This window comes from Leishmania mexicana, chromosome 1, assembly GCF_000234665.1.
Source record: "Leishmania mexicana MHOM/GT/2001/U1103 complete genome, chromosome 1".
NCBI classification, from domain to species: Eukaryota; Euglenozoa; class Kinetoplastea; order Trypanosomatida; family Trypanosomatidae; genus Leishmania; species Leishmania mexicana.
The window spans coordinates 125,929-150,236 of NC_018305.1; the positions used below are offsets into that span (position 1 = coordinate 125,929).

Here is a 24,308-nt window from a genome sequence, read left to right on the forward strand (position 1 = left end):
ATGTTCACTGTCGAGCCCTTGAAGGACGACACGTGCATCATGCGGCTCTGCACGTCGTGGGCGACGGAGGAGGCGGAATGCCACCGCTTCGTGGCGGCGCTGAAGCGCCTCGTCACATCAACGGCCTACGCACGGAAAAACTCTCCTCCTCCTTCTTCTTGTGGATAACAAAACGGCTCGCGGCACTCGGTAGCAACGTGCCCCCTCCCCCTCCCCCTCCCCCTTCTCCCCCTTCTCCCCCCTCCCGACGCACACACACACACGCACACACACACACATCCGTGCACCAAGCACGGGTGTGTGTGTGCGGGTGTCCCGCTAATATTCTGTTTTGTCTCTTGAACGTGAGCCCATCTCTCAGCCGCACCGCGAGAGGTCCCTCCTCACCCACCCTCCCACCCTCCACCCCCCAACGTCGACTGTATGCCAGCCCTCCACAGCCCTCTCACAGGCACCCCCCCCCCCTCCGCTCCCCATCGCGTCGTGCGAGGCAGATCTAGAGACACACACACACAACGCCTCACAGCCGCTCTCCTCATGCCGGTAGGCCAGTGTGAGGGGCCCGCGGCGATGCGCTTCAGCCGCGCTGGCGCGCTCTGCCAATCATATGGACGGCGCACGCGTGTGCTCACTGTCGCGGGTGGCTCCGACGCAACGCCGTGCACGGGATGGCCGCTGATGTCCGTAGCCCTAACTCGCTCTGGCGGGGCGGCACCACCACCCAACCACCCCCCCCCACTTACGCCACAGATGCTTGGCCCTGGGTCGCCACCACAGGTGGTTCGGCATAGACCGGGATGGCGGAGGGATAGGGAGGGAGGGAGGGGGGAGGGAGGGGTGCCCTGCAGCCTCCAGTTTACCTCCACGCACGGAGGCGTGTGCGTGTGTGTGTGTGTGTGTGTGTGTGTGTGTGTGTGCCTGTGCGCCGCCGCCCCGTCATCAGCGAAGGGGGCGGCGGCCGGGAGTCAGCAGCCAGCCAGCGAATAAAAACGATGGACAGCCACGGCAAGTCACGCGCCAACGGCGCTGTTGTTCTCTTCTCGTGAGAATGCATGTTTTCCTTCGCATCCTGCCAGACGGCTTTGCTCTCTGTCTGTGTGTGTGCGCTCACGGGGGGGGGGGGCACCACCACCTCAGCAGGCCACCAGCACGCACGGATTCTCTGTCACCACGCACCTCTCGCGCTGGGACAAGGCGTGCCGCCTCCCTCTCCCCCCTCTCTCTCCCACCATGACCACCACCACCACCACCTGGTGCTGGTCTCCCTGCTACGGCGGCTGCCCGCTCGCCCATCCCGTCTCCCTTGTCCTCCTCCCCCTTCCACCCTTCCTCCTGTCTACACGGATATGGCGGTCCGTTGCCTCTTGCGACTCGCCGACCCGCCACCACCGCCACCGCCCTAACGGCAACGAAAACGCTCAAAAGTCGCGAGCACAAGCAAGGACATCAGTCAGCACAGCAGCTCACCGCTCTCCCCTCCCCCCCCCCACACACACACAGGCAGGCACACCAGCTTCCGAACTCGCCATCGCCGCTGCCGTCCAGCGCGGAACACGCCCCGCGCACAAGTGCGAAGCGAGAAAGAGAGAGACAGCGGCCGTGCGCGCCTTGTCCAGGAGGAGGGTTACAAGGAACGTGCGCAGACCTCCTCACATACCTCCGCCAGGGAACGTGGACGGCCCATTGCTGCATACGATTCACATCTCGGTGTGGCCCCTCCCCTTCCTTACCACCCGCGAACCCCCTACACGCATAGACATTCAACCAGCGAAATGGGCGGCTGTGTCGTGTCGTTGATGGAGTGCAAGGCCCGCAGCGACGAGGTGCCGTGGGAGTTCTCGGAGGATGTGAAGAGCTACGGCCCCTTGAGCGTGGCCGTCGCAGGCACACAAACACCCAGCAGCTCCGCCGTGTACGTGAACGGCAAGCGGTCCACGCTGGCGGAACAGCAGGAGTGTGCAAAGAGGTTCTACTACGGCCCCAACCAGGCGCAGCGTTTTGCGAAGCTGTGCCAGGAAAACCTCGATGACGTTGCTCTGGCGTACCGCCGCATCGAGAGGATGGAAAGGGAGCAGGTGGCGGGCGCATCGCGGCCGATGGACGTTGCGTACTTCTCCAAGGAATGTCATCTCACGTACCGGCAGCTGTGGCACGCCGTGACCGGCATCAGCCGCGGCCTCGCCGAGCTCGGGCTCGAGAAGCGCGTCAACGTGACCATCTATGAGGAGACGCGCTGGGAGTGGCTGGCGTCGATCTATGGCATCTGGATGCAGGACATGGTCGCCGCCACCGTCTACGCCAACCTCGGCGAGGACGCCCTCTTCTACGCGCTGCGCGAGACAGAGTGCCAGGCGCTCTTGTGCAACGGCAAGAACGTGCCGAACCTGCTGCGCGGCGTCGGCAGCGGTGCCTTCCCTGCGTGCACCCTCATCTACTTGGACAATCTGCCGGCGGTCGGGTGCGCGGAGCTGCACGGGTGCCGCGTGGTGTCGTGGAAGGACGTCGTGGCGCTGGGCCACGGCGCGGGTGCGCACCACATCGCTGCGCCACCGGAGGACAACGACTCGGTGGCACTGATCATGTACACGAGCGGCACGACCGGCAACCCGAAGGGCGTCATGCACACACACGGCAGCATCGTCGCCGGCATCCTCACGATGGACGACTGGCTCTACAGTGTTATCAAGCCCAGATCGGATGAGGTCTATCTCTCCTACCTGCCCATGGCGCACATCATGGAGTTCGGTGTGGTAAACATCCTCCTCGCCCGCCGCGCCCACGTCGCGTTTGGCACGCCGCGCACGCTGACGGACACCACGGCGCGGCCGCACGGCGACTTCACCCAGTTCCGCCCAACGCTGCTCATCGGCGTGCCGCGCATTTTCGACACGCTCAAGAAGGCCGTCGAGGCGAAGCTGCCGCCCGTGGGCACGCTCAAGCGACAGGTGTTCGACCACGCCTACCAGAGCCGGCTGGCGGCGCTGAAGGAGGGCAAGGACACGCCGTACTGGAACGAGAAGGTGTTCGCGGCGCCACGTGCGGCTCTGGGAGGTCGCGTGCGCGCCTTTCTCAGCGGCGGCGGCCCGCTGTCCGAGTCCACGCAGGAGTTCGTGAACGTGGTCTTTGGGTGCATCGTCAACGGCTGGGGCCTCACGGAGACGGTGTGCATCGGTGCCATTCAACGGATGGGTGACCTGACGCCGTCTGCCGTAGGCCAGGTACTCTGCTCGGAACAGCTGAAGTTGCTCGACATCGACGAGTACAAGCACACGGACTCGCCCGAGCCGCGCGGTGAGATGTGTCTGCGCGGCCCCTTTCTGTTCAAGGGCTACTACAAGCAGCCGGAGCTGACGCGCGAGGTGCTGGACGAGGACGGCTGGTTCCACACGGGCGACGTGGGCACCATCGACAGCGACGGTCGCGTCTCCATCATCGGGCGCGTCAAGGCGCTGGCGAAGAACTGCCTGGGCGAGTACATTGCACTGGAGAACCTCGAGGCGATCTACAGCAGCCACCCCCTGGTCCTGAACAACTGTGTGTGCGTGTTGGTGGACCCGTGCAAAAATTATATCTGCGCTCTCGTGCTCACGGACGAGGGCCACGTGACGCGCTTCGCGAAGGCGAACGGCATCGAAGGCACGTACCCGGCCCTGCTAGAGAACAAGGCGCTGCTGGCGAAGGCCGCCGCGTCGATGGCCGACACGGCCCGCGCGGCGCGGCGCCGCGACTTCGAGGTTGTCCGCCGTGTCTCCCTTGTCGATGACGAGTGGTCGCCAGAGAAGGGCCAGCTAACGGCGGCGCTGAAGCTGAGGCGCGGCGTTGTAGCTAAACAGTATGAACAGCAAATCGCGCGCTTGTTTGTGGAGTGATCAGGGAGGGGGTTATGCGCAGAGGCCGGACGTCCGCAGCATGCATCCTTTTTTTCCCTGCCCCCTTCGTGCCCCCCCCCCACACACACACATACACCATCACCACCACCATCACCACCGCGCTGATGGCGTTGTGAGGGAGGAGGGTGGCGCGACGCCGTCTGCCCACTGCGTGCGGCTGGTAGACTCGCCCGTGTGTCGGCGAACCGGTGTGTGCGGGCGCAAGTGCCGGAGAGACTTTGCGGGCATGATGCCGGGGTGTGTGCGAGCTCGCTTCTTAGTCGCAACGGCGACTCGACAGGCGTACATTTTCCCGCCTCCTCCTTCCTCCTGCCTTGGCAGCGCTGCGGTGATGTCGAGCGGTGACCTCCTGGGCCACACCAGACGGTGCTGGTGTTCCCCAAAGGGCTCCTGGACATGGCCGTGGCACCGCAACGGCGGGTGAGAGCTCTGGTTGTGCGTGTGTGTGTGTGTGTGTGTTTGCACGCGCCCGCGTGCGCGTATAACGGGTGACTTGTTCGTGGGTCGATTATCAACATATGGCGTCATAACGGTCTCGTGGAGCCCACCACCAACCACCCCTCAGCCAGCCACCCCATCACTGCCACCCTTCTCCGCCACCGTAACCCGTCGTGCACCGTCCCCGCGATTGGGCGTGTGTCGGTGGGTATCGGCGGCCGGAATGTGCAGTAAACGGAGAGGGGGCGTTTCGAGGTTTGCAAGGATGCCGACGTCGCATCACGACGCCATGCACACGCACACACGTGCCTCTCTCCCCCTCCCCTCCCCTCCCTCGCAGTCGCGCGAGCTGGATGACGGGCCCCGTGCGTTTGCGGGGCCGCATCCCTCGTGCCGGGGCGTGAATACTGGGACGCTTACCCACTACAGTGATGTATGTCTCCGACCTCTCCCCACCCCCTTCTTGCTCGCCGACACCACCTCCGCCAACCACCACGCAAACCTCGGACCCGCGCGCTCATGGAACGCTTCATGGCTCGTCGCAGTCTTACCCGCCCCTCACCCCCCCCCCTTCAAGCGGGCCGGTCATCCACATTCGTCGTATATACGCACGCAGACTGCACCGACTCCACCCGCCGCAGCAGCAGCCATGGACATCCCCTCTCACTGCAGCAGCCTGGAGGCGACAGTGCTCCAGCTGATGGACGACGCCAACGCGCGCCGCGTCGTGCCGGACCGTCGCGCGATGCGCTACCAGGAGCTAGGCGACGAGAACGTCGTCCTCGAAGGCACCGAGAGCGAGAACAGCACGCCCATCTACCGCCAGGCGAAGGTAACGGACGCGATGCAGCGCCGCCTGGAAAAGGAGTGGTACAACGGACCCAACTTTGTGCAATGTTTTGAGTCCATGTGCAAGTCTCGTGGCAGCAAGCGTGCGCTGGCCTACCGCCCGCTAAGTCGCGTGTCGCATCAGCTGGTGAGGGAGCCGGAGAGCGGGCTGGAGCGGCTGTTCGAGGTGACAGTTTACGACGCGACGCAGTACTTGACGTATGATGATGTGTGGACGGTCGTGCAGAACTTTGGCCGTGGCCTGCGCGAGCTCGTCCTCACTCCCGACGGCAAGGTCGGCCTGTACCTCGAGACGCGCTGGGAGTGGCTTGCGTCGGCGTACGGCGTGTGGTCGCAGAGCATGGTGCTCGCCACGGTGTACGCGAACCTGGGCAAGGAGGCACTCAGCGAGGCCTTCGCGGAGACGAGGTGCGCCGTCATCGTGACCGTCGGCGAGCGTGTGCCGTCGCTGATCGCCATGATGCGGAGCGGCGCGATACCGCACTGCACCCTGATCTACCTCGACGCGTTGCCGGAGGACATTGATGCGACGGGCGTGACGCTGAAGGCGTGGGAAGACGTCGTGAAGGCCGGCGCTCTCTCGAACTACCCCCTCAACCTGCCGACGAACAACGACTCGGTGGCGCTGATCATGTACACGAGCGGCACGACGGGCGGGCCGAAGGGCGTCATGCACACGTACGGCTCCATGACCGCGGGCATCAACGGCATGGGTGGCCGCCTGAACGAGCTGTGCGGGGGTGTTGAGCCCGATGAGCGCTACTGCTGCTCCCTGCCGCTGGCGCACATCTTCGAGTTCACGGTCACGAACGTCTTCCTTGCGCGCGGCTGCTGGATCGGATTCGGGCACACCCGCACGCTCCTGAGCACGTACGCACGTCCGCACGGCGACCTCGTCGAGTTCAAGCCGATCTTCTTGATTGGCGTGCCGCGCATCTTCGACGCCTACAAGAAGGCGATGGAGGCGAGCCTGGCACAGCGCGGCGCGCTGGAGCGCAAAATCTTTGAGCACGCCTTCGCCTCCCGCCTCCGTCACCTGCACGCCGGCATGGAAACGCCGTTCTGGAATACGGTGGTCTTCGCCCCGCTGCGCGAGATGGTGGGCGGCCGCGTGCGCAGCATGTTCGGAGGCGGTGGCCCGATCAGTGCCCCAACGCAGCACTTCATGAACGTTGTCCTTGGCGGCTTCATCCAGGGCTACGGACTCACCGAAACCGTCGGCAATGGGCCGAAGCAGCTTGTCGGCGACCTCGAGCCTGCATGTGTCGGTCGCCTGGAGGTGGCCTGCGAGATGAAGCTAGTGGACACGCCAGACTACAAGCACACCGACACGCCGGAGCCGCGCGGCGAGATCTGCCTGCGTGGCCCGTTTCTCTTCAAGGGCTACTACAAGAAGGAAAGTGCCACCAAGTCTGCCATCGACGCTGACGGCTGGTTCCACACGGGCGACGTTGGCGCCATCGCCGACCGCGGTCGGCTGCGCATCGTCAGCCGCATCAAGTCACTGGCAAAGAACGCGCTAGGCGAGTACATCCCGATGGAGATCCTGGAGTCCCTGTACGCGCAGGTGAGCCTGTGCGTGCCGAACGGCGTGTGCGTCGTTGTCCACTCTGCCAAGCACTACGTCTGCGCCATCGCGTGCACGACGGAGAGCAAGGCGATGGTGTTCGCGCGGCAGCACGACATCCAGTATGAGTGGCCGGCGATTCTGAAGAACCCCGACTTTCAGACAGCAGCGACACAGGCGTTCCGCGAGGTCGCCACAACCGCGGGCCGCGGCAAGCAGGAGATTGTACGCTATGTCCACGTTGTGGGGGATCAGTGGACGCCGGAGAACGACATGCTGACGGCGGCTGGCAAGCTGAAGCGGCACGCGGTGGCGGAGCGCTACAAGGACCTGATCTGCTCCCTGTACGTTGACTAGCGGGACCACGAGCAGCGCAGCAGCGTCCACCACCACCACCACCCTTGCAGCCCGCTCGGGTCCCTTCCCCATCTCTTCCGTGTTGTGTCGTGTGCACTGTCCCCCAACCCGCTTTTCCCTTCGGGTCCCCGCGTCGGGCGGGGGGGGGGGGGAGGGGCCGTTGGCGGAGACCGACATACATGTGCAGGTGCAGCACCGCACAGGGCGCCGCTCTGCATGCACTTGTCCTTTCTTTGGGTGCGGACCACGGAGACGCGTCCCCCCAGCCGAAACCCATTTTCCCTCTCTCCCCCCACCACTGTCGGCCTTCGTGCGATACATCCTCCGTGTTGCCACGGCGCGCCCCGGATCCCGTGCCTGTAGAGGGGAGAGGGGGCAGTGGTGCCGCGGTGTGCGTGATGCACCCCCATCGAGGGAGCCTGGGCATGCCATATCCTCGTTGCCCTCTTCCCTGATGACGGGGCGGCGGCGCACAGGCACACACACACACACACACACACACACACGCCTCCGTGCGTGGAGGTAAACTGGAGGCTGCAGGGCACCCCTCCCTCCCCCCTCCCTCCCTCCCTATCCCTCCGCCATCCCGGTCCATGCCGAACCACCTGTGGTGGCGACCCAGGGCCAAGCATCTGTGGCGTAAGTGGGGGGGGGGTGGTTGGGTGGTGGTGCCGCCCCGCCAGAGCGCGAGTTAGGGCTACGGACATCAGCGGCCATCCCGTGCACGGCGTTGCGTCGGAGCCACCCGCGACAGTGAGCACACGCGTGCGCCGTCCATATGATGGGCAGAGCGCGCCAGCGCGGCTGAAGCGCATCGCCGCGGGCCCCTCACACTGGCCTACCGGCATGAGGAGAGCGGCTGTGAGGCGTTGTGTGTGTGTGTGCGTGTGCGTGTGCGCGTGCGTGTGCGTGTGCGCGTGCGTGTGCGTGGCAGCCCTCGCGCCGCCTCCTCTGCCCACCATAGACTAGGGAAAGGAATGGCGCTATGCTCCCCCTCCCTGTTTAACGGACATTTTCCGCTCTTCTCTGGCCGCCCCGCCCGCCCGCCATTTTTTTGTTTCCTGTGTGGTGCACGTGATGCAGGCTGTGTCGTGACCGCGTTGTGGCGGTGGCGGTTGGCGAGCGCCAGCCGCGGCAACGGTGTGACGCGCACGAGACCTTCTTGGTGCCTTTGCACGACGCCTCTTCCGGCGGCACACGCCTCCCTGCTCTCACGTCAGGCTTTGCGCTCTTGTCGCCAGCGCACAGGCCTGCCACCGTCCATGCCGTGGTGTCGGCCTCCATGGGGTCTGCGCCGGTCGTCGAGCGCGGCGGCCTGCTTGCGTTTCGGTGGGCCATGGTCTTGCTTAGTAGGCACGACTATTGGGGCGCCCGTGTGTGTGTGGGGAGGGGGGGGACGGGCACGATCAGTGAGGCCCTCTGCATGTATACCTGTGCCTGATGCGCCCTGATTACTTGCATGCTGTCCCTCCCTCCCTCTCTCGCGCGCGCACCGCGTTTTTTTTTTCCTTTGCGGTGCGGCTATCGTGATGAGGTGGGGCGCGGGTCCCGGGGGGAGGGTGGTGGTTCGTGACGGCTGGTCGTGGCGGCCGCGGACAGTGGCCACAGCACACTTGACGCAACGCGAAAAACCCGCGCGACGCCGTCCACCCACCCACCCTGAGAAACGTAACCAAAGTCGCTCAAAATCGAACGGATGGGGGAGGGGGGGCCAGACACAGCCCGACGCCGGTGGACGCTGCAGGGCAGCGATGGAGCAGCAGAAGAAAGCGGCGAAGGATGACGCGACAGGGAGGGAGGGAGCGGGCGCACAACAACAGACCTCCCCTCCGCGTCTCTGCACACGCTCCCTGGCGCTCCGCTCCGCTCTGCTCGCCCTCCCCCCCACCTCTCCCTCTCCAGTGCATCGCCTCGACAACAGAGAGGGGGTGCGCGACGCTGTTGGACAACGGAGACAAGCGCGAAGCGCGTGCGACTTTTCATTGGCAAGGGGTGTCGTCCGGACGCTGACGGATATGCTGACCCGTGCGCGCGTGTCTCGTCGTGGCAGTGGCACACGTGTGTTATTGCGGTGCGGACGGGGTCGCAACGTGAACCCGGGTGAGCCGCTGCACGTGATGGCGGACCACGTATGGACACGTGCGTCGGAGGTGCATACGTGGTCCAGGCAAGCTGCACGGCACCACCCCTCCCACGTTGACAGCACGTCCTCGCCAGCTACAGACGTGCGCGGGACGCTGTCACAGACGCCCATGCGTGCTTGACGGGTGTTCTGCCCTCTTCTGTTGCCGTTGCTGCGGTTCATCGCGTTCGTGTATTCACCCCTCTCTCCGCCTGCGCCTGCCTTCCCACCCACCCACCCACCCCCCTCTCTCTCCTCCCTTCACCCACGCCAGACAACAGCATCCGTATCGCGTACACGGGGAGCATCACTGCTGCCACTACCGCCATCAGCGTCACAACGACGCCTGCTCTCCCTTTCCCCAACACCCGCTTTCCCCAAAATCTGGTCCACTGCACCTCTTACCTCAGCTATCACCACTGCCCCTCGCGCACCTGTGTTGAGCTGATCCGCATGCTGCCTCTTCCCCTGCTATGCTTGGGGGCGGGGAGGGGAGGGAAGGAGGCTCATGGGCGTTTGGTCACGGGGACATCGTCGCCGTCGTGGTCGACGTGAAGTAAGCTGCTTGTCCTCCGAGCACGCGCACGGCTCGATGCGCGCTACTCTGCTCCGCCCCCGCCGCTGGCGCCAAATTTTTCGAGTTCGTCATGCGTGCCATCGCGTGCACGACGGAGAGCAAGGCGATGGTGGCGTCCTCAGAGGCCACCGCCAAGATGGCTGAAGTTGTCACGCCAAAGGTGCTGCGCGGCTGGCGCGGCGCGTCGGCGATCACTGGACGACAGAGGAGCGAGATCGTCCACGGCGGCCGAGCCAGCGGCAGCGAGCAAGAAAAAGCGGCGGGAGGCGGCTGACGGCGATAGGGGGAGGGGGGCCGGCACGACGCGGCACTGCCACAACGACTGCATGTCCTTGTTCCCCTCTCCCTCTCCCACTCTCTTCTTCACAGCAGCAGAAGCCACCTGGGAGCTCTACCAACAGCCCCGGGCGGCAGCGGCAGTCGCGGCTGTTTAGCTGCTGTGACGGCACCTCCCCTCCCCCCTCCTCCCGGGCACTTCTGGTCTCTCGTCCATTCCTGGGGGAATGGACGGCGGATGTGAGCGTCTTTGCCGGGACACATACACACACACACACACACACTCACACCGCGAGCGAGCGCGACGTCATCAGCCGCTCTCCCCGTCTCCACCCAAAGGGCACAGAATGTGCATCCATGTACCGATATGCATGGCATGTCACCGCATACTTTATCACGTCCTCGCCCCTCCCGGCCATCATCGCTTGCCCGTGACTCACATGCTCTCTTCCCCCTCCCTCCCCCCTCCCTCTCTCTGCCTCCGTTGCACGCATCGAACATGCGCGCGCACGACGCGGCTGCGCAACAGAGAAATCAGCAACACCCCCCCCCTCCGTCCTCCCCCTTCCCTTACATACGAAACGCGGAGCACGCGCGCCGATACACCTCGTGTGAGTCGCTGAGGCACCATCTCCCCCGCACCCCTCTCTCAGGAGCGACCTACGTCGATACGCCCACACACACACACACACACACATACACGATCATCCCCGTACTCGCAACGATGGGTGGCTGCGTGATCTCTGTGATGGCGAAGCGCAACGCGGCGCAAGTGATGCCCGACCCGCACGCCGAGGAGCTCGAGCGCCGGCGTGCCGAGTGCGGCGGTAGCTTTGTGCAACGCGTGCCCGGGACGGAGAGCGAGCACGCCTCGGCCATCTACCGCATCGCCGGCGTGACAGCGGCGCAACACGAAGCCATCCTCGCGGCGGCAGCGGTGAGGCCAACCCTTTACACCACGCTGATGCGGTGCTGCGCGGAGCGCACGGACCAGCGCGTGCTTGGCTACCGCCCTGTGAAATGCGTCACCAAGGAGCGAGCGCCGTTGACGGCAAGCGGCGGCAAGAGCGGATCGGCGAAGAAGGAGCGGCTCATGAGCATCACGCACTTCGACGAGGTCGTGTACGTCACCTACTCGGAACTGGAGAAGCGTATCCTCGACTTCGGCGCCGGCCTGACCGCCCTCGGCGTCACCGCCACCGGAAACGTGTCCATCTACCTCGACACGTGCGTCGAGTGGCTGGTGGGCATCTACGGCATCTGGTCCTGCAGCGCCGTCGCCGCCACCGTCTACGCCAACCTTGGCGAGGCGGCCCTGGCGCACGCGCTGCACGAGACGGAGAGCCAGGCAGTTCTCTGCGGCGCGGCGAATGTGGCGAACGTGCTGAAGCTGATGAAGAACGGGGTCATGCCGCAGGTGCCGATCATCTACGTCGGCGCCCTGCCCGCTTCGCTCGACACGCACGGCGTGCAGGTGGTGAGCTTCAAGCAGGTGGAGATGATGGGCGCGGCGCACCTCGAGGGCGGCGCGGCGAAGAGCACGGGGCCGTTGAACGACGACGACCTGGCATTGATCATGTACACGAGCGGCACGACCGGTGACCCGAAGGGCGTCATGCACACGCACCGTACATTGGCCGCTGGCCTGCACACCCTCGAGCCGCGCGTCATCGACCTGCTCGGCCAGCCGCACTCCGACGACGTGTACCTCTCCTACCTGCCCATGGCGCACATCATGGAGTTCACCATCACAAACCTATTCATCTTCCGCGGCGCCTTTATCGGCTTCGGCACGCCGCGCACGCTGACGGACACCACGGCGCGGCCGCACGGCGACCTGCTCACGTTCAGCCCGTCCATGCTCGCTGGCGTGCCGCGCATTTTCGACACGCTCAAGAAGGCCGTCGAGGCGAAGCTGCCGCCCGTGGGCACGCTCAAGCGACAGGTGTTCGACCACGCCTACCAGAGCCGGCTGGCGGCGCTGAAGGAGGGCAAGGACACGCCGTACTGGAACGAGAAGGTGTTCGCGGCGCCGCGCGCCGTGCTCGGCACCCGCCTACGGATCATGCTCAGCGGCGGCGGCCCGCTGTCCGCCGCGACGCATGAGTTCGTGAACGTGGTCTTTGGCCGTGTGGTGATTGGCTATGGCCTCACGGAGACGATCTGCGTCGGTGCCATTCAAATCCCCGGCGACCTGGAGACGAACGTGACGGGCTTGATGGAGCCCGGCCAGGAGATCAAGTTGCTCGACATCGACGAGTACAAGCACACGGACTCGCCCGAGCCGCGCGGCGAGATGCTGTCACGCGGCCCCTTTCTGTTCAAGGGCTACTACAAGCAGCCGGAGCTGACGCGCGAGGTGCTGGACGAGGACGGCTGGTTCCACACGGGCGACGTGGGCAGCTTCACCGCGGATGGCAAGATGCGCATTGTCGGGCGCGTCAAGGCGCTGGCGAAGAACTGCCTGGGCGAGTACATTGCACTGGAGGCGCTGGAGGCGGTCTACTCTGGCAACGAACTGCTGCAGCCGAACGGCGTGTGCGTACTCGTGCACCCCGACAAGCCGTACATCACGGCTCTGGCGCTGACGGACGAGGCGCGCGCACTGAACTTTGCGGCGAAGCACGGTATCGAGGGCACGTACCCGGCCCTGCTGAAGGACCAGCGCTTCCAGCAGGCAGCCGCGATGTCGATGGCCGACACGGCCCGCGCCTCGAACCGCGTGTCCTTCGAGTGCGTGAAGCGGGTGCGCGTGATCGACGACGAGTGGACTCCGGAGAACGAGATCTTGACGGCTGCCCAGAAGCTGAAGCGCCGCGTCATCGATGTGCAGTACGCGCAGACGATTGCGGAGCTCTTCACGGATGATTAACTGCGTCGATGTTATGTGTCTGCCTGTCCGGTCCATCCGTCACTGTCTCAGGGGCTGAGGGTATTGGAGACAACGAGAGGGAGGGGCCGCTAACGCGAGCCCAAACACGCCAGCCAGCGGAGCAAACGGACTCGTCGTGCGCGTGGCGCATCCAAATCTGCGGAGCACCGCAGTGTTACATGCGGGTCGTGCCTCTCGGTTCTCGTTCTTTCTCCCACACAGACACACACACACACACACACACATCGCGGACCTCTTTTCTTTTGTTGACCCCCCCCCGATGTCCCCTTGATGCCGTTGCATGCGCATACATATATATATATATATATATACATACATACACATATATGCGCTTGTGTATGTATGTATGTATGTGTGTGTGTGTTTACATTATATATATATATACATGCATGGTCCTGTCCATCGTACGCACACATATATATATACATATATATACATATATATATATATAATAGATGTGTGCGTACGATGGACAGGTTACTATATATTTACCACTATCTTTCAATCAGGCTTTTGCTGTCCCTTGTCAGTGGAAGAGGAGTCCGTGAAGCAGACACGTTTTGCATCACGGCCGTCTCTCTCGATCTCTTGTAACTAGCTTGTTGATTCGTTGGTTGGTTGGTTGGTTGGTTCTTGTCGAGTTTCCTCACAGGTACTCGCTCCTGTGTGCGCGTGCGTGTGCATGTGATCGCCCACTCACTCACACACACACACACACACACACACACACACGGAATCGTGTATTCCTTCGGTGGGGACTTTACTATGAAACGACTGCTGATGTTGCGTGGACGCGTTGTAGCCGGGGATAAATTCCTCGCTCTCGCTTTCTCCCTTTTTCTTTCTAGCTTTCTGTGTCATGTATGTATGCACGTATTCCTCGTGGCCCCTGAGCACATCTCCCTCGTCGTTGTTGTGCTCGATGACGCCGGTGCGTTTGGTGCGCATCTGCCAGCTGTCCCCTTCCCGTGCCGCTGCTGCTGCTGCTGCCGCCGCCGTTGTGTAGATCACCCTCGCACGTCGCCGTCCAGACATCTTTGTTTCGCTTTGTTGTTTGGTTGTTGCGCTTCAGTGCTTCTCCCCACCCTCACCCCGCTGCCCGACTCATCTTCTCTCTGTTGATCGGCACACGTGGATGAGCGCCTCCGTGCCGGTTGCGCGCCCGCACACGCACACGGCGGCGGCGGCGGAGGAGAGAGGGGGGGGGCGAAGGCGTGGCGTTAAATACATGAGAGAGCACACGAAGACATCAAAACAAGTGAAGCGAAATTCATAAGCAGACGTGCAGGGACGCTCGCGAGCGCGAAACTGTCGCCTCGCTGCCCCCCCCCCTCCCCCCCTCTCCCGACTGTTCCTGCACTCGCCTTACTTACTTTCTTTTTCCGTCTTCGTGTGCGTCCATGGAAGACCTGGCGATCATTCGGGTGCGTGCGTCTTCTCAGCCTCTGCCCGGCCCCTTCCATGGCTCCGTTGCCTATTCCGCTCCTGTCCTCGTCGAGCACGCCCGATACGCACGCCGATCCATGACAAGTCTTCGTGGCGCGCCTCCGACTGGCACGCCGGCTTGTCTTGAAAGGAGAAAGAAAGACACGGCCAGCGCCGCCGTCCCCCCGCCCACGCCCCGGCGGGTTCGCCCCTGCTGTGCTTCCGAATCTCCGCAGGGTGGTGACGTGAGAAGTTGGAGGTCGCGCACGCGCTGCTGGGCCTCGTGCAGACTTGGCAAGTGGCTGCCGTCGATGCAAACGCATCATGCCTTTTCACCTTCCCCCCCCCCATGGGGGCCGGGGACAGGGCCGCGATGTGTTGCGGTCTCGTGATACCAGCAGCCCCCACCCATCCCCCCCCCTCCTTTACCTTGCATGACCTCTTGCGACTGTCCTGCCCTCTGCTCGCGCAGCGTGGCAGCTGCACAGCGCATACCCCTCTCGCTCCATGCAATCTCTCCTCCCCTCTCCTCGCCTCGCTTTCTGCAGACAACACACCAGCTCAACAGGACGGGTGTTTAGGCGTATCGCTTCACCAAGTCACCACCACCACTACCACCCCCGACAGGGACTGCCACCGTCAAGCATGTCGGGTGCACCGAGGTCCGGCAACAGGCGAATGCAAGCGTTGTCTTGCACTGCTTGAGAGGTCCAGGGCGGATTACGCAGCAGAGGCACTAAACGGGCCGAAGAAGATCCTGGCAGGCCCTCTCTGCGCCGAGGAGCCGTACCAGCCGCAAGAACACCAACAACCCTCACGGAACTCTGAAGACAGGGCTGCCACGTCGGGTGGTCCGGTGATCAGCAGTACAACGAGAAGAGAATGGGATGCTCACCGGGAGGTGGTAGCGTGTCACGCGGGAAGACGACACGCCGCGGCGCTGCGTTTTCCTCTGCTAAAGTGCGCATGTCCACGCAGCTGTGTGGCACATGCAGACGTGGCACACGACGAGCATGCCACGCAGTCGACACACTGTCTCCAGGACCTTTTTTTATTGGGGGGGCGGTGGCGCGGGGAATCGAGGCCGCAGCGCGACAAGAGACGAAAGAAATGTGTCGAGTGCGACGTGGATGGGATGGCATGCGTGCGAGTGCGCCGGAGAGCACGAGCGAGTCGCGAGATGACGCACGAGCGGCAGCAGCAGCAGCAGCAGCAGCAGCAGCGGCAGGCCACGCACGTTTTTGTTGCTCGCTCTTCAGTTCCCCACGCGCAGCTGACTGATCAAAGAGTTGTGTCCTGCGCATGCACCCCCCTCCCCCTCCCCCTCCGCTGCCGTGCCGTGAGCCGTGTAGAACACGCCTCTCTCCCCTGGCGTTGCCCTCTCTCTCTATGTTCTCCGGACATTCTACGCGGGAGCCAGGATCAATCTCCCCACCCACCCCTTCCCTTTCCCTCCTCCCCCGTGCTCTCCTCCCTCAACACGGACGCGCGCACCACAACACGTACAGCCATCCAAGCCAAGCCAAGCCACCCACACACACACATTCCTGTAGTCATCACCGCACGCGCGCACACCCCTCCCCTCCCCTGCCTCGTCCCCGTGTCGCCTGCGCCACAGCAGCACACCCGCGGGCGGACGCATGCAACCATTCAAGGCGATCACGCCTTCTCCTCTCGCTCGCCTCTTCTCCGTTATCTTTACTGCCTGACAGCGCGGCGACGGTGCATCAGTGGGTGTGTGTGTGTGTATATACACCATCACTGTTCTTCGATGGGTGCACTGCTCGTGACACTGCTGCAGTGCCGCAACAACCAGTCTCTCTACCCGAACCTCAGCGCCACACAGCACAATCATCATGTTTCGTGTCGGCAGCCGTGCTCGGTGCCGCTGCTGGCCGATGCGCGCGCCTACGGCCGGCAATCACACCAGCATAACTCGCTGACGACCTCGACCACCGCCACGATACCGACTGGCGCGGCGGGCGATGAGGTCGCTTCTCGGCCACCGGTGGCGAGGCGCACGTCGCCCACTAACGGAGACACCCCGTCCTCAGTATCCTTCGCCGGTGCTGGGCGTGATATGCGAGGAGCTGACAAGCAACCCGTCACCCTTTCCAAGGTCTGCAGGGGCGGAGGCGCCACGGGTGCCGCCACGGCCGATGCCGACGGCGATGCAGCAGCCGTCGTCTCACGTCTGCTGCCTGAAGGCCTGCTCGCCACCAATCCAACGCCGACGCCGCCCTCCACCGATCCGTTGTATCCGCAGCTACAGGACCATGCGGCAGGGAAGCCGGCGGTGGACAACGCTCTCTGCACCAGCACACTCCCCACAGTCCCACCGTTGTCATCAGCAGGGATAGCGAGCTCCCCCTCGGCCACCCCGCCGACGCAGCCTCAAAACTTCCCCTCCCTGCCCTCCACAACGGCGTTCATGCCCAGTGCCACGGCCGCCGCCCCTCTGGCACTGACCGCTCCGCCGAAGAGGCAGTGCAGCAACAGCGCGGAGTCGCCCCCCACCATGCTGTTCCCCGCGACCTCGACGCCGACCCTCGCGCCGGCCGGTGGGCTGACCCTTACGTCGCAGAATACGTCTGTGGCGAAGGGCTGCGACACCGTGAGGCGGACAGCCTTGCCAGGTGGCAGCGCTGCCGCTGCGAGGACGGACGAAGCAAACGACGCGGGCGGCGACGTCGACATGGATGACGACGAGCTTGGCCCGATGGACTGCGCAGACGCCTTTCAGTACTTCTTCGACGAAGACGAAGGGGTGTACCGGGACGTCGAGAGCATCGTCTACGTGGCGCCGCAGGTGGCGCGTGTGTCAATGCCCGTGTTGCGCGACTACTACCTAAGCCTGCGTACGACTCTGTACACGGAGAAGTCGTCAGCGGCGCTGACTGCGCCAACGGTGCCACCGCTGCTAGGTGGCAGCATGGCACCTACCATCCCCGGCATATTTCTGCTAGGCGCCTCCGCGAACGCACGCGGCAGGGACATGGCGATCAAGATGGCCGCGTGGTCTCCGACGCAGCCGCCACCGCAACGGCAGGCATCGAAAGCGCCCTGCTGCCCTCAGCAAACTCCGTTGGCCCTCCATGATGAGCTGCGCGCAAGCATAACACGCGCGCTCCTGGAGACGGGCGAGGGCCTTGACGACAACGCGCACAACGCCGCGACGGCGAACGATGTGGCGGCGGCAGATACCCCGTCGGGGCTGCAGTCCGGTGCTGGACGCTTCGTCTCACTGGTGGAGGAGATGGCGGCCGCGTGCCGCCGCATCAGCGCCGCACCGTTCGTCTGCTGGCGCAGCATTGATCGCGTGACAGCGCTGCCGCCGGAGAACCCGCTGTGGCGGCGCCTCCACAACGGCGGCGGCCGGGTGGACAACGCACGCGGCGAGGTCGAGGACGACACGTCGTGCGCGCCAGTGAGCGATGCACCGCGCAAGCGCAGCTCGCACCCCGCCGCGCTCCCAGACGGTGATGGCAGCAGCGGCACCGAAGCTCATCCACCGTCGTCGCAGCACCCGTCCGAGTCACCGTCGCTCTACTACCTTGGCCCGCAGCAGTACATGACCGCGGCTGTATGGTGGTCGCGCGTGGAGGCGTTCGGTTTCGGTCTTCGCAGCATGGGCCTGCGCCCTGGTGACCTGATAGGCATCGTTGAGGACACGCGATGGGAGTGGCTCGTCACGTGCTACGCGGCTTGGAGCGTCGGGCTTGTTGTCGTGGTCTTCGATAGCTCGGCGCGGACCATGGCACGGGTCGCCATGGACACCGCCCCCGATATGAAGGCACTCGTGTGTGGCCCCACGGTGCATCGCGACTTGCGCCGGCACTACGACGCTGCCGCCGCCGCGGCCGCAGCTGCGGCTCGAAGCGCTCGCGCACCAGCCCCCGCTACACCCACGACAGCAAACGACACGAAGGACTACCACGGCGGTGGGGAGGACACGGACCAACACCCTCATGGCGCATGCGCGAGCGGCGACGCAGCGGCCGCGGCATGGGCGGACCAACGTGGCAAGCACGACAGTGCTGCCGGGGCGACCGCGCTGTCCGAGCGCGCTTCGGCGAAGCCGCGAACGAAACAGCCTGCACCCTCACCCATGTTTATCGTCATCCGCTCTGCCGGGCCGCCGCGCGGCGGCCGCAGCGACGGCGACGACGGCCACACGTCGGCGACGACACGCGCTAGCGCGACATCCGCCGCGGCGCCGCGGCCTTGGTGGTCACGCACGAGCGTGCACGAGCGGCAGCCGTCGCACCAGGCGCACGGCGTGGCGGCGGAGGGGCACGATGACATCGTGGACGAGGAGGAGGAGGAGGAACTTTGGTGGAGCGACGTGCTCATGCATGGCGAGACGAAACTCAAGGCGTGGCGTCAAGGCAAGTTGCGAGAACGGCGGCTGCAGCAGCAGGCCCGTCTCCGTCACCTGAAGCCGCAGCAACGTGGCGCGCGTGCCGCTGGCGCCGGCGTTGGTGGTACTGCGGTTGCGTCCTCCCCGCCGTCAAGCGCCTCCCTCCGTCGTCCTCGCTTATGTGGCGGGCTTGGCACGGATGACCTGCGCGACGCCGCGTCCGCGGCGGCAGCCTCGCAGGACGGGAGTGCCACGTCCGTGGCCACCAGCGCCAAACCCGGCCCCACCGAGGCCGTCAGTGATAGCGGTATAACGACACCGCACGCGACGTCCTGCACAGCGAGCACGGCTCCCGTCATACTGGTCGGTGCCGCCGCCGCCAAGGATGCGGCAAGGCGCACGTCGGTGCCGCTTCGAGAAAGGAGTACGCCAGCCGGGTCGCCTCCGCGCGGGAGCGGCAGTCGCTCTCTAAGCGCGCTGCCAGCAGCATCGACTCTGGCAGGCAGCGCCCCAACGATCGCCGCGCCGCTGATGATCATCGATGACGGCCCGCCGCAGCTGCCACTCGCACCTCTCCAGCCAGGCGACCTCGCCTTCATCCTCTACACCGAAGGAGATCCCAAAGGCGTCCTCCTCACGCACGGTGCCGTCAAGGCATCCGTGGCTGCGCACCACGAATACCTTAACTCGACCGACGTCGACGGCGACGACGGGCTGCGTCGCGTGGCTGGCGGGGGCGACGCGCTTACCGGCACGGCGACCACCAGTAAAAACAGCGGCATCACCGCAGAGACCACCGGGCGTGGTGGACAGAGCAGCAGTCGCATTGCCCGCTACACGACGGCCTACATGCCCGCGCTGCGCTCCCGCACAGCGCCAGCTGGGCGGCCGTCGTACATGGCATACCTCCCTCTCCACGACATCTGTGAATTCGTGGCAGAGATAGCATCGCTTCTGCGCGGCCTCCTCGTGTGCTACGGCACGCGCCGCACGCTCTTCGACACGTGGGCACGTCCGCACGGCGACCTCACCGAGTACAAGCCCACTATCTTTCCCGCTCTGCCGGCGACACTGGCGCGCCTGCGCCGCACCGTTGAATCGATGGTGTCCACGGGGTATCGCCAGCTGTTGTTTGAAGCCGCCTACGAAGCGCGGCGGCAGGCAATGCGGCGCGGGTTGCACACACCGTTCCTGCTCTCCACCATCTTCGCTCCCTCGCGCAAGCTGCTCGGTGGCCGCTGTCGCCTCGTGCTTGTCCGTGGCGGGCCTGGCGCCGCCGCACTGCACCCACGGGACCAAGAGTACGTCGAGATCGTGTGCGGCGCGTCCCTTGTCCAGTCGTACGGTGTTGCGGAGACTGCCGGCTGCGGACTGCAACAGGCGTACTGCGCGACGCAGCTCGACTCGATCGGCGGCCCGCTGGGACCGGTGCACGTCAAGATGCGCGACGTCTTCGCCACCAGCGCCACGTTCGTTGGCCGCGCCGCCACCGCCGCGGCCGTCGCGAGCGGTGGATGCAGCCCTGGTTGGAGCGGCTGGACCCACCACTCAGAGCGGCCAACGGGTGAGCTACTGCTGCGCGGCCCCACCATCATGGCCGGATACTACCGGCAGCCGGAGAGGACGGCGGCGGTGCTGGAGAAGAGCGGCTGGCTGCACACCGAGGAAGTCGTAGAGCGCTGCCCGGACGGCTCTCTCCGCCGCATCGCCTCCCTGCGCCCGCACCACGCCACGACCAGCAACGGCCACTGCATCGCCCTCGAGCCACTCGAGGCGCTCTACGCGCAGCACCCGCTCTGCCTGGAGGGCGGGGTCTGCGTGCTGGTGCATCCGTATCGGCGGTACGTCTGCGCTCTCGTCCTAACCGATGAGCACCGCCTGCGCGACTTTCTTCAGACAACCGCCGCGGCTGCTGCAACACTGCCGTCGCCGCACTCTCAGCCGAGTTCGCCCACCTCGCCGCTGCCGTCGTCGCCCGCACCGCAACGGCTGCTAACCTGGGCTGCGCTCGCCGGTGGGGCCTGGCCACAGTGCCTGGGCGATCCGGCGCTGAACCAGGCCGCCGCCGCCTCCCTCGCGGCGTGGGCGACGCAGCGCGGTGAGGCCGCCCCGCACGAGCGCGTGCGGCATGTTCGCGTCCTGTACGATGTGTGGGATGTTGCTCATCACACACGCACCGCGACGGGGCGGTTGCTCCGCCCTGCGATCCACTATCGCTACAGCGGCGTCATCCAGGAGCTCTTCGCGGACGAGGACTGACGGGCAACCCCACACGCCCGGGCGGAGCGTGTGGAGGCCACTGCCCAGCATGCGTGCGATTCTCGCCACCATTTGCCCGTCCTCTGGCGCCGCTTGCCCCCCCCCCCCACCACCACCACCCCACTCTCCCTCCCTCACGTACATGCATACTGCGCTGCTGCTGCTGCCCTGTCCCACCCACCCACCCATCCATTCGTTTATGTCTGCGTGTTCTTCCCATGTGTTGCGCATGCGTTGTGGCCCCCCCCTCCTCCCCTCGGCCCTCTACCCACTCGCCAGGCAGCGGAGCTTGAAGAGCTCATGCGCAACGGGCAAAATGGTTGTGTCGATATACACCTTGCATGCAGTGTTACTGGTGCCGGTCACACGCGCCATCACGCCGCGCGAGAAGCACCTCAACGATGCAGCGCTCTTTCCGCATGGACAGCGTGGCGCACACGGATGGAGGCGCAGGGGCATCAGCATCAGCACCGCCACCATCATCCCTCACGCCCACGGTAAACAGCACCCGAGCACTCTCTCCACCTCCCTGACGCTTCGCCATTCTGCCCCCCCCCCTCCTCCTCCTCCTCCTCACGCCTCCACCGGCGCATCGATGCGCACGTGCGCGTCTTCGCGTACGTGCGTCCTTCTATGTCTGTTAACCGCCCCCACACACGCATTCGCGCACAATCTCCTCCCTCGCCGTCTACGCTGCATCGCGTGGGTTGGCCACACGACACACGCCGCCGACACATCCCCCTCCCACCCCACATCATCGTGCTGCTTGCTGAAAGGTCCACACAATCAGGTACACACGCACACGCACGCTTCGCCCTCCTTCGTCGCCATCCAGGCACTCTGGTGCAGAGATTGTACTCCCACTCCCACACACACAGCCGTGCACCGAGGCACGCACACACGTGCGCGCGACCCTGGCGTCCTCCTCCCCACGCGAGAGAGAAGGGCGGCGTGTGTGTGTGTGTGTGTACATTGCGGCCGCTGTTGCCACTAACCTGCACATCCAACCCCCACCATGACGTCGCGCGTCCAGCTCGACTTCTTCGTGCCGCCGCCGGAGCGGCGACAGTGCGTGCGCGAACGACTGGCGCAGCAGCGCGCCCCGATGTTTGAATGGCGGCACGACTTTGCGGAGTCCTCTTTCGACGCTGCCACTGGCGAGCGCCGCCCGCTGCAACGCATCTTCAACCCCGTGGCGAAGGAGCACCCGGCTTCTGCGCGCAGGACCCGCGCCGCGACACACACCGCGGCTGCGCACCCCGCAGCCACCACAGCGTCCTCAGCACGGCCAGCGACAGCCCCCGTGTGGGAGGCTGCGGCGAGCGGCAACGCTGATCGGCGCAACGCGTGGAAGCAGTCCGGCTTCACGTTCGCCGAGAACTACTTCCGCAAGAGCGCGCACTCGCTCGTGTCGCCGTCGCGCCCCCACACGTCCGCCTCTACGCCTGGCTTGCTCCGCAGTGCGAGCAGAGACGGGGTGTACGTGCCTTACCTGCACGACACCATTCTCTTCTGTGAGCCTCTGCCGCCTTCGACGGAGCCGCCTCGTGGTCGCCCTGGTGGCGGCGGCGGCGGCGGCGACGGCGGCGGCGCTGCCGCAGAAGCCGACCAGCTGCCGCCGGTCCAACGGACGCCCTCCACGGCAAGGGTGGCGCTGGCCGTCACGTGCAACGCCGCCGAGTCGCGTGGGAGGGAGTTGCAGGCGTCGATTGATGCGAAGCGGGCAGAGCTGCTGGGCCTCTCGAAGCCGTCGACGCCGTCGCAGAAAACGCAGCAACAGCAGCAGCAGCAGCAGCAGCAGCAGCTGGCGACCTACCTGTACGCTGCTGGCGTCGAGAGCGTCACCTTCAATGACGGCGACGACGCGTCGAGGGCCGCCGCCACGATCGCCAGCACCACCGGCGGCGTCAACTACGTCAACACGGCGGCGATCGCGCGAGCAGAAACGTGCTGCGGCGTCGTGGGGCCCTCCATCGCGGCCAAGCAGCGCGCGTTGGCGATGGCCGAGGGCGTGTACGCAGACCTCATCCATAATCGAGGGAGCGCTTGGTCAGCAACGCCGACGGCGGCCACAGCGAAGACGGAGCTGCCGACGTGCGAGCTGGCCTACAGCCTGAGGCCGTCATACGTGCAGTCGCGTCTTCGTCGAACAGCAGGGCTGCGCAGCAGCAGCAGCAGCAGCCAGAATCTCGGCACCGCCGGCATCCTCTCAGACCGCTACTCCGCATCGTTGGAGGAGGGGATGGGTGGTACCACGCCGCACACCGCGGCGGCGACATTGCCCATGACGACGTGCGCGTCAGCGCCGCGCATCTGCGGTCATCGCGGCAATGGTGTATCCGGGCCACCATCGGAGCGCGCCATCACGCAGTCCCCTGGCGACGATAGCATCGCCGGGACAGTGCCGCTGGCGGCGACGGAGGCGGGGCTCGCGGATACATCAGCCTATTTGCGGCGCAGCGGCAGCACGGCGTACCACAGTAGCACGACGGCACTACCGCCGCCAGCCCTCTCGTCGATGGAACTCCGGCACGACGTGGAGGACACGGCGGAGGCGCGCAGCCCCGACGGCGTCAGTGGCCGAGCCACATCCAAGACATCGCCCACTGCGGACGCGGCCGGCGCGCGAGCCGGGCACCGCCAGGACCGTCAGTCGATCCCGTCACCGCTGCCGAGCAACGGAAACGTGCAGCGGCAGTCCGACTCGAACCCGTTGCTAAACCTTCTCTACCGGACAAGCATCAGCACCGACTCGCCGACGAACCTGCGCACCTACGGCGATGCCGGCGGCAGCACCGTCGCTGGCGGCAGCAACTACGGCAGCGGCGACGGGCGTCAGCGCCATCGTCGAGATGGGCGCGACGCCAGAGACAGCCCTCGCCAAAGCCCCCTCAGGCAAAGAGGTGGCAGAGACGTGAGCGGCGATGCGCAGCAAGGGCATCAGCGCCGCCAGCGACCTTTCACGGCCTACCGTCTGCCGACGGAGTCCAAGGAGACGCGGGTGTACGCGGTGCGGCTGCGTAACTTTTTAAACTCGGACGCGTCGCTCCTCAAGCGCGCCGAGCCGCCGCGGCGCGGGATACCGGTGCTGCTGCCACTGGACTGGCAGCCGAACTGCTGAGTGCGCCTATGTATATGTGTGTGTGCGTATTGTTGTTGCCGCTTTTCTCGCTCACCGTCCCGCCCCGCGCTCGCGCACGTCTTGCCTCGTCATGTGCGGTGGCTGTGTCTGCTGCGTCCCCCACCGCGGTGGCTGCTGGTGTTGCCAGCAACCTTGTGCTAGCAGGTAGACGAC

At 65.3% G+C, this 24,308-nt stretch overlaps 6 protein-coding genes across 6 annotated transcripts; all 6 read left to right on the forward strand.

Annotated features, from left to right (window-relative positions):
• Positions 1-1,772: 1,772 nt before the first annotated feature.
• Positions 1,773-3,869, forward strand: LMXM_01_0490 (putative long-chain-fatty-acid-CoA ligase; the record flags this gene model as incomplete). Its single annotated transcript, XM_003871525.1, has 1 exon — positions 1,773-3,869. The coding sequence occupies one exon, from the start codon at positions 1,773-1,775 to the stop codon at positions 3,867-3,869; it is 2,097 nt and encodes a 698-aa protein (XP_003871574.1).
• A 1,108-nt stretch (positions 3,870-4,977) lies between these two features.
• LMXM_01_0500 (putative fatty acyl CoA synthetase 2) lies at positions 4,978-7,101 on the forward strand (the record flags this gene model as incomplete). The annotated part of the gene is made up of 1 exon (XM_003871526.1): positions 4,978-7,101. The coding sequence occupies one exon, from the start codon at positions 4,978-4,980 to the stop codon at positions 7,099-7,101; it is 2,124 nt and encodes a 707-aa protein (XP_003871575.1).
• A 2,769-nt stretch (positions 7,102-9,870) lies between these two features.
• On the forward strand, positions 9,871-10,074 carry LMXM_01_0510 (uncharacterized protein; the record flags this gene model as incomplete). The annotated part of the gene is made up of 1 exon (XM_003871527.1): positions 9,871-10,074. One exon carries the CDS (start codon positions 9,871-9,873, stop codon positions 10,072-10,074), a length of 204 nt encoding a protein of 67 aa, XP_003871576.1.
• A 726-nt stretch (positions 10,075-10,800) lies between these two features.
• On the forward strand, positions 10,801-12,948 carry LMXM_01_0520 (putative long-chain-fatty-acid-CoA ligase; the record flags this gene model as incomplete). Its single annotated transcript, XM_003871528.1, has 1 exon — positions 10,801-12,948. The coding sequence occupies one exon, from the start codon at positions 10,801-10,803 to the stop codon at positions 12,946-12,948; it is 2,148 nt and encodes a 715-aa protein (XP_003871577.1).
• A 3,217-nt stretch (positions 12,949-16,165) lies between these two features.
• LMXM_01_0530 (putative long-chain-fatty-acid-CoA ligase) lies at positions 16,166-21,013 on the forward strand (the record flags this gene model as incomplete). The annotated part of the gene is made up of 1 exon (XM_003871529.1): positions 16,166-21,013. One exon carries the CDS (start codon positions 16,166-16,168, stop codon positions 21,011-21,013), a length of 4,848 nt encoding a protein of 1,615 aa, XP_003871578.1.
• A 1,015-nt stretch (positions 21,014-22,028) lies between these two features.
• On the forward strand, positions 22,029-24,134 carry LMXM_01_0540 (conserved hypothetical protein; the record flags this gene model as incomplete). Its single annotated transcript, XM_003871530.1, has 1 exon — positions 22,029-24,134. The coding sequence occupies one exon, from the start codon at positions 22,029-22,031 to the stop codon at positions 24,132-24,134; it is 2,106 nt and encodes a 701-aa protein (XP_003871579.1).
• Between the last annotated feature and the right edge of the window lie 174 nt (positions 24,135-24,308).